Raw genomic sequence first — 9,939 nt, forward strand, 5'->3', positions numbered from 1 at the left:
ACAATAAACACAATGACTAGTTCCACAAGAATCAGAAACTAGAAAGGAGGAATACTTTTCTTTAAATCGAGAAGAAATACAAGGGGCGCCTGGGTGGTTCAGTTGATTAAGCATCTGAATTGGCTCAAGTCATGATCCCAGGGTCCTGGGATCGAGTCCCACTTTGGGCTCCCTGCTCAGGGCGGGGACTCTGCTTCTCCCTTTCCCTCCTGCTTGCACGCGCTCTCTCTCTCTCGCTCGCTACCTCTCTTTCAAACAAACAAATAAAATCTTAAAAAAAGAAGAAGAAGAAGAAGAAGAAGAAATAGCAAAGGAGCTAAGAAAAGGAATAGGAACAGGAGTTAAACAAAGAGGATTCCACATGTGTACAGTGAAGTCCTCTAAAAGCAGTGGCTGGAACAATATTAAATGCTGTAATTGAAGAAACTTGCCTAAAATAAGTGACAACCTGAATGTTGAAAGGGCACATGATACACTTGGAAAAATAGACGTAAGGCAACACCAGGACATAGTCTAAGCTCTTACTTCAAGACAAAAAAATAAAGAAAATAAAGAAAATAAAAAGGGCCATCCAGGCAAAAACAGTAACAAACAAAACAATCAAAATTATTTATGAGAGAAAAATCTGATAGTCAACAAATTTTTTGTAACAATATTATGTAGTTAGAATATTTACAATTCTCAAGGAAAGAAAACATAAGCCACAGATGTTTAAACCAGCAACACTCACATTCAAGTATAGTGACCACAGACAGACAATTATGAGCATACAAGAAATTAGGGAATATAGTTACTATGATCTCTCTTTGAAGTCTCTACTAGAGAACTGTCTTTACACAGCCAAAAAATCTACTGGAACACTGGTGGGTGGGCGATAATTATCTCTAGATAAATAATAAGAGATATATAGACCACTATGTAATGACTATGCCTTGACTGTTGACATCATATACCTAAAAGTGTGAACTTTATTTCATGTAAATAATACCATGATGCACTTCTTAAAACAACAACATAAGCCTAAGGGTTACTAAGTCTAAGTACTAATTTACAGGAAATAGGAGGATCAGATGCACTTGTGAAGCAACACTGTGTGGATGTAATCAGCAAAATCCAGACTGTGAGATTACCATGGTATAGAGTGTCCAGCTGATTGAAAAAAAAAATTGGAAGAAACAAAAAAGAGATGTAGGAGGAATGTAAGAGATGAAAAAGGGGTTTGAGAAACACATCAGCCGGTTGCAATGTGTGGACCTTCTTTCAATTCCAACAAATAGACTATGAAAAGAAGTGAAAGTTTAGATTATATGAACACTGATTAGATATTGGATGATATTAATTAATTATTGCTAAATAAAAAAAGAGACAAGGAATTTTGAATGTATTGCAAATATTGTGTTTATATAGAGAGTAGAAAGTCATCAGTGGGAAACTTTTCAGTAATTGGTTTGAGTGCTTTTCACTAAACAAAAATCACAATACTTAACTGTTTACACTTTACCTTATGAATGTTCTTAACTTATAAGTCATCTCCCAATATGATTTTTTGATTCAGTATAAAATCTCATAGGGTATCATAGCTAAGCCCTTGTCAAACTGTTGATATAATGCACATTTTTAAGGTATAGAAATATTAACTCAAGGCATAATTAAATGCTTTCTTTTTATTTAGATTTATGGAAGACCTGAAAGATATGCTGGGGTTTGCTCCCAACAGATATTACTACTATATGTGGAAATATATTTCTCCTCTGATGCTATTATCACTGCTAATAGCTAGTGTTGTGAATATGGGATTAAGTCCTCCTGGCTATAATGCATGGATTGAAGATAAGGTAAAATACAAAATAAGGAAGTTAGATGAAAAAATATATGTAAAATATTATTTTAGGGGTTTTAGTCTTTTGCTTTCTTCACAGTATATTTTGCTGTTTTATGAATGGTTTTGTTTTTATGCAAGGATCTTGAGGTTTATATTTTGTTTGGCCCCAAACATGTATGATTTTGTTACAGATTGTAGATTTTTTTTAATCCATGAGAAATACGGACTTGGTCCTCACTAAAGTAGCTGTGTTTATGTCACCATAGATGAACCAATAATTATGGGGCCTTTGACTCTAGAAAACATACTGTCCAAACCACCAGGAATATTTTTCTTATATAAATTTATTAAATCATATCCCAGATACTGTATAACAAGAAAATATGCATTAGCCATGAAGATATAATTGAAATAAATATTGAAGGAAAGTTTTGTTGTAAGTGTTTTATGTTAGCAACGATGATTTCAATTTCTGTTTTCAAGGTGCATTAGCCACATCATAATAAAGATACATATTAACTGTTATAAAGTCAGAATGCTTATTTTTCAGAGATACCTCTGACCTTGAACTATTCTATGGTCAGTAACGCTATATAACAACTAAATTCATGACTGGGGCATTAACAAGTCTGTTCACCCTTACTAAAACCCTTGGGGCCAGATATGTTTCAAGATTTAGATTTTCAGATTTTAGAAGGACAGTGTGGCACATGTAATTTAATGACTGAGAGCAATGCTGATTTATTATTTCTCAGGGTTCTGCAGGTGAACTGGGTCATTCTCTAGGTTTTACCTGAATGAACTCATACAGTTGATTGAACTTGGAGCACCGGTCTGTCTCTATGTAATCTTTCATTCTTGGCTTCTTGCCGGCATGATGGACTCAGGGCAGCATCCTAAGAAACAGAGGCAGAACTTGCAAGACCTGTAAAGCCTCGCCTTTAGAGCCGATTGATGTCACTTCCACAACATTCTGTTGGTCAAAGCATGTCACAAGACTCTTTGCCTACAGACCTGAGACAAATATATATATATTTTTTCATGTACTTACAGAGCAAGATTATCAATAATGATTTTTTTTTTTTTTTTTGGCTTTCACAGGCATCTGAAGAATTCCTGAGCTATCCAACATGGGGACTGGTTGTCTGTATCTTGCTGATGGTCCTGGCAATACTCCCTGTCCCAGCTGTCTTTATCATTCGTCACTGCAACCTAATAGACAATAGTTCTGGTAATTTAGCATCTGTGACCTATAAGAGAGGAAGGGTCCTGAAAGAGCCTGTAAACTTAGAGGGCGATGATGCAAGCCTCATTCATGGAAAGATATCCAGCGAGATGTCATCTCCAAATTTTGGTAAAAATATTTATCGGAAACAGAGTGGATCACCAACTCTGGATACTGCTCCCAATGGACGATATGGAATAGGGTACTTGATGGCCGATATGCCGGACATGCCAGAGTCTGACTTGTAGCTGGGAGGAAAATATCAGCAGGTTCTATTTGGTTCATTTTTATCAATGAACATTGGCTCTACTAAGAGAAGCACTAGGCTTCACTTATCAGAGGGTGATCTCAGGTGTTCCTTGGCTGTGATCTTTAATCCCAAGTATATGTAAATTCAACTACAGCATTCCTTTGGATTCTTTGGTTTACATTTTTGCGCAGAAAGAGTTACAGACAAGAGCTTATAGTGACTGAGGTCCAGGTTTGTCAGAATTTTTAAAAATACTTTTGGGTGTTTTTTCAAGCATTTCTATCTCAAAGGAAAAAGAAAAACAGGTGTTATTACCTCAGTTTCTAATAATTTCTGGTTTAATAGTATTGGCAATTCAAAACTGGTATAGACTTCAAAATTTGCAAGTTTGCCTTCCGGGTAACTCCCAGTATTGCAATGAGCAGTTGTGTAAGTCGGTGCCTCTAAGCACACTTCCATGAATATGTTGTGTAGATAGGCTGTACTTATTTTGGTAGCATTGATACCTTCTTAGGCGATTCACTGAAGAAAACTGCAAAATATTTTCTTATGTAATAGCTGTAGAGAGCAATAGTATCAAAGAATAATGCTGGATGACAGTTTCGATTCAGAGGTGACTGGGGATCATGTGCGTGATGGTTGTATATTTTGTGCAAAATATATGTGTGAAAATGATCTAAGAATGGGTCACTCAGCACTCTCAAGAATTATGCAGATTCTGCATTTTCCTACGCCGTGTGCCTAAAAACCTACTTGATATTTATTGTGGTTTCAAGATTACTCATAGTATATTTATATATACTTGCGATGTATATAGATGTATATTAGCACTCTTAAGTACTGATTTGAAAACTTGAAGCAAGATGGCATTTTATTTCATATCTTTCTGTTTTGCTTCTGTTTTATGCAAATATGAATCCTTTTCTTAGTGATTGTTAAGACTGTATGGCATTACATTTTAAGCTACAAATAAATGAAGTTAAAAATGATGTTTGTTTTCCACACTGATTTTTCCTATATCACCTGAATTGGATTATCTTGCATTTCAGTCAGCACTCAGGCATTTCTCGTAATAATTAATCATTACATTCCAAGGGGATTAATAGATTGATTATAATAGAGTTACCACCACTTCAGAGACAAAGGAAAAGTAGAGTCCTAGGGTTAAATGGTATTCTGACGTAGTCTCACAATTCTTGAAAAAGTAGTCTCCGAGGAGATCATGTGTGCAGTTGACTGCTTGCAGCATCAGCATGGTCTCTGAAATGTAAATTATGATTATTTTTTTATGAAACTGTTGTATCTGTGAAAGTGGGTGAAGCAGAACCCCACTGAGTGCCATCTCACTAAAAGGCTTTTATTTATAACCACCCTACCGCTATATTAGTCACATTTAAAAAATCACAATGAATACAGCAGCAAAATAGGGGAGGTATTACACACACCATATCCATTAATGAATTTTTGGCCAAACATGTTTGGTCCTCTAGAGATATATGTTAACAGACTGCATCACAGCATTTAAAATATAATTCCACTGGTGACTAAGACTTTTGGTTTTGTTTTCACATACTTGTTAATATTGTATTTTGTATCACTTTAAAATTAAAAAAATATTCATTGATAGGAAATGTATGTACATTTTACAGAACTCAAAAATTGTAACAGTTCAGTGTAGAGTGGATTTCCCTCCCAGCATTTCTCCTAGTCACCCAATCAATCCCATCCTTAAAGGCAACCGCCATTACCAGTTTCTTATGCATCCTTTTGGCGATGTGTATATGCATCACACAAATAACAGCATTCTGTGTTCTGTCTTCTGGATCTTATTTCTGTGAATAATTTATCCTGGACATTGTTTCATGTTAAAGCACACAGATCTGCCTCATTATTTCAGATGTTGAAGGAATAAATTTTACTTCTGTGTTGAAGCAATATTTTTATAAGCTTCCCCAATTTTAAAAGGTTTGTAGCAAATACTTATTTACCTGCTGGCCTTTACTTTATCACGACTATAGACTGTCAAGCAACACTATCTCTCTTCGCTCCCTCTCGCCATGGGCTCTTAAATCTACAGATGGGCTACTTGCCTTCCACTGGTGAATAGATCTCCGTTTTGTTTACACAGTGATGTGAAGAATGCAGGAATCCTGTACGATGGAAGAGAAGCCAAATTGTTTCTAATGCCCTCACGTGGCAGATGAGACAACTAGACAGTGAAAAGAACAGGTCTTCTCTCCTTTCTGCTTCTTTTATTCAGTCAGTTCTTCAGCTGTTCATTCATTCACTCATTTGCTCCCCTTTCTTTGAGCATCTCTCCACCAAGAATCTGCCCTATTCTTAGTACTAAGCCAAGGCACTATTGTAATTAGTGTGACCTATTCATTTTTACCCTATTTTTCTCCTCTTTGTCAGAGAGACCCCTCTCCCACCCTTTCCCAGGCAGTGTAGTATTTAATCAATAAACAGTAATGCGTAAGAACTATACCTATTTTTGTATTACTTTCCATGACTTTTGTAAACTGGCCTAAAATGTACCCGGATATAACAGAGTCAGGTGTTGGCTACCTTCAAATGGAAAGGAGGCTGGGGAGTGTGACAGTAGGGTTAACAGAGTGTTCACTGGGTAAAAGTAAGGGGAGAAGTATTCACTATTAGGTGTTAGAATCATAAGGAGTGAGTCTAGTAGTTTGAAGCAACAAAGTCTTAGGATATAATTCTATGAAAGTATTTTTGCATTTCCATGTGTTTATCTCTTTGTGCATTTTTTAAAGGAAGAAGGTACTTTCATTATTGAATCTTCAGATGGGCAACTGATGCAGAATGTTTAAGATTAAGATGTAGTGCTTCTTAACTATAATTATGTGTTAGAGTTACTTGTGTCCTTTTTAGAGATGTATTTCCAACCTATTAAATGTGAATTCTTCTGGGATTGGATGCAGGACATGACTTTTTTTTTTAAACTTATTCTAATGTGCATTCTTGGTTAGGAACCGTGGGTATGAAGGAGATGAAAAGAAGGACAAGTAAATATGAACTCTAATTGTCTTCAATCAAGCAGAATGGAAAAGAAGATGCTATAATTGTGATAACTGGGGAGAAAAATAATTTAGGTGGATAGAAGTTGGAAATCATAATTTAAAAAAACGCTTTGAAGAGTAAAATATCTTTCTCCTTTTGAGACTTTATTCTGGTCACTGCTTCCTGAACACTAACCCCCCCCCCCAAAAGACCCATATCTATGTCGATTGAATATGAATAAAATAATACCAGTTATATGGATTTTCCCATAAATTTTAGTTGTAAATTTTTTGAGCTGTAAAGTTTTGACAAAAAAACGCATAAAACTCTAGAAAAACTATTGGAAATATTAAAGATAACACTTTCCATAAGCTAGTCATTACTGAGTATAGCATATATTACTTTCATAACTAGCACTGAAGTGTTTCATATGTTGTTTTGCCTCAAATGACTGACTTCAAAATTGGCTGATTGTCTACTTATTTGGACATATGTTACCATCTAAAACATTGGCTACAGAATGCCTATCATGTGGAGGTAAAAAGGAGGAAAAAAGACTGGGATGTTGTCTTGTCCTAAATTCAATGACCTTTGGGTTCTGCTATTGCTTTAACACACCTGTCATTCCTAGAGCCACCTTCAGACCACTACCACGGCCACCAATAACAACAAAAACAAAAACACCTGATTTACATGAAGAGCAAAAACCATGCCCTGTTGGTACCCATGCAGTGCTGCCTGTGGTGAGGTGTAAGTATAAAGAACCATGCCCTGGAGATTAATGGTGGTAGCCCAGCTGCTGTTCTTTCCCCCCCCCCCCCGTTTGCCTTTTCAGAATATATTCATACATTGCATAGTAAGGCAAATAAAGATTTTAGAAGAGAGTGGCATTTATATTTCTGAGAATACAATTTTCTTGAGAAAAAGCCATTAAAAGAGTTGCAAATATATGTCATTTTACTGTTCTTTAAAGGGATGCTTATGAAAAGCAAAAAAGCAGAACACAATACTCCAGTGTACACCAGTTTGAAAAGATTGTGTAAAGCTTAACATTTTCAAGCTTGGTAGCAATGTGGTGTTCACTTGATCTGCTCATCACTAGCATTCACCCACATTACTGACCAGGGCCACAGAATTCATGCATGCAGTTGCCTGGCCTATATTCATTTTCCCTAGAGGGGTATCTCTCTCGTCAGGATTATGCCTCCCCCCACCCTTCATTTTAAAGCTTTGCTTTAACTTGAATAAATATTAAAAGGATCAATCTGAGAACATTTGGGGTCAGTTAAGTCAATATCTGGCAGAATTGAACAAAAGAGATACCTTCTCTGAGCAAGAGGGCATCTGGATAGCCCAATCTCTCTGCTTGACTAATCAAACCAAAGTTTATTCTTAAGTAGTTTTTAAATAATATTTTAGGTAGGATTAACCATTCAGTTCAGCCTTTTATAAATAATCATATGAGATTGAATCATCTCAATCCTTTTTTCTGGGTTACTGTATGAAGTGATGCAATATCAGTGCAGACAACCAAACATCTAACCAACCAGCCATTCCAAATAAGAACATCTACTACCCATTACTTTATTCAAGTGAGGTCACTGATCAACGGATTCTGAGACTTCAATTCAACAGAATAAATCTAGTTATTTACATAACGCACACTTTATCATGATATGGAATTTATTATCTATTTTATCTTTACTTTTTAACTTGTAGCTGTAACTCACATCTATTAAAAATAGAGAGCATTTCCTCATCCAAAACTCTTTCACTTTTAATTTTTTTCCCACCTCTTCATAAAAGACTGATATTCTAACAAATCCCAATCCAAACAAAGAGATTAAGCTGCCTTCCTCTTGAATTTTACAAATGAATTACAATAGCAAAACAGCACACACTTTTTGCCATCACTTTGTGGTTAACTTACTTTCGGTATTGCTTTAGAAAATACAGTAGTCCATTTCCTAAACTTGAATTTTTCAAAGTTTTTAAGTTTTTGCATTTCTAACTTTTACAAACAAGGCTTTTAAAACTGGTTCTCTATTTTTAGGCAGAGTAAGCAAAACATCTCTAGAATGGGAGTGACAGAAGCATCACTTTTTTTTTTTTTTTTGTATTCTTATCACAAAAGTAAACTTTGTAATGCATATAGTGCTGACAAGCACCAGTTCAGAGATTTTGCTACTATTAAATGAAAAAGTATCTGGAATTTCACAAGTAGTTTGTCTCATGGGAATTCAATAGCTGTATATTATTGAGGCACAAGTGTTTATTATAATCAATTTCAGGGACTTTCAAGGGCATCAAGGAAGTTCTTGTCATGGGAAGAAAATATTTTTGGCATTAAACAGTCCTATTTCTGAATAAAAATAATGCTGATAATTATTTGACAACAGTCTGAAGAGAATTCTGAATCTCTGTCTTTACATCACTGTTCCAGTCATCAGAGAGGAAAGTAATTTATCCGTGAATGAGTCTTTGTCTTTTAATAGAAAAAAAAAAAAAAAGGATTGCCTATGTGATATCATTAAAGAAAGACGAATCAGTCAGCTCTGGTCTTTTCAGAGAAAAGAGGGAAATGCTTCCAGCAGAAGAGCTTCCTGGTGTGCACTAGATGGATGAACAGACTGTGGGACTTCGCTTTCCTTTCCCAGACTGGGATACCCTTCACTGATCAGCCAGGCATGGCAGCCTTGTCTGCGCTTATTGATTAGCTCTCAAGGCTGACTTGGAGCCTTGTGCTGTCCAGGTTTCCGATTTGTCCAGCTGGTTTCACACAAAAAAACACTAGGCGCTATCACATTAGAATGGAGCCTTAACCGCAGCCCCATCTTAAAAATCACATGGGAACTTACTGAGAGCAGGGTTATTGCTTAGCATAACCCATGAAAATTCCGGAAAAGTAGCTCCCACCCATTACTCATGTTTTATGAACACAATATATTTTAGGTAATGTGGATTTGAAAGTCTAGAGACTCAGCTACGGAAAATTATAGCTCAAACTTTTGAAACGGTGAAGTGTAAACATTCCAGGTAAGAACTCTAATATAGAGGCCTGGGCAGTTAGGTATAGAAAACTTACCTATCGCAACCCTAGTCTTTATTAACACCATTTAAGCTGGGTATTTACAGATATTCATGGACTTATGAAGGGGTTACATCCTGATAAACCCATTGCAAGTTGAAAATATGACAAAAAATGCATTTAATACGTCTAACCTACTGAACCATCATAGCTAAGCCTAACTTAAAACACTTACAGTCGCCTACAGTTGGGCAAAATCTCCTAACACAGTCTATTTTATAATAAGCTATTGAATATCTCATGTAGTTTATTGAAGCCTGTGCTGAAAGTGAAAAACAGCATGGTTGTAGGGGTACAGAGTGGTCGTGTGTCGGCTGTTTACCCTCGTGATCATGTGGCTGACTGGGAGCTGTGGTTCATGGCCATGGCCTAACATTGCAAGAGACAGTATCATCCCATGGATCGCTAGCTTGGAAAAAGCTCACAAGTAGAAGTATGGTTTCTACTGAATGCATAGGGCTTTCGCATCATCATAAAGTCGAACCATCGTAAGTTGAGCCCTCATAGGTCAAACCATCATTAAATCGGGGACG

At 36.2% G+C, this 9,939-nt stretch overlaps 1 protein-coding gene across 1 annotated transcript in view; it reads left to right on the top strand.

The window, feature by feature from the left end:
* Positions 1 to 4,286, top strand: part of SLC6A15 (solute carrier family 6 member 15) — a 43,014-nt gene extending 38,728 nt beyond the window's left edge. The window contains exons 11-12 of the mRNA XM_034987884.1: positions 1,673 to 1,835; positions 2,924 to 4,286. Of these exons, the coding sequence (XP_034843775.1) occupies positions 1,673 to 1,835; positions 2,924 to 3,295 (535 nt within the window). The 3' untranslated portion in view covers positions 3,296 to 4,286. The remainder of the gene's footprint in view (positions 1 to 1,672; positions 1,836 to 2,923) is intronic.
* Positions 4,287 to 9,939: the final 5,653 nt, after the last annotated feature.

This window comes from Mirounga leonina, unplaced genomic scaffold (genome assembly GCF_011800145.1).
Source record: "Mirounga leonina isolate KUSES-001 unplaced genomic scaffold, KU_Mleo_1.0 Mir_418, whole genome shotgun sequence".
NCBI lineage: Eukaryota > Metazoa > Chordata > Mammalia > Carnivora > Phocidae > Mirounga > Mirounga leonina.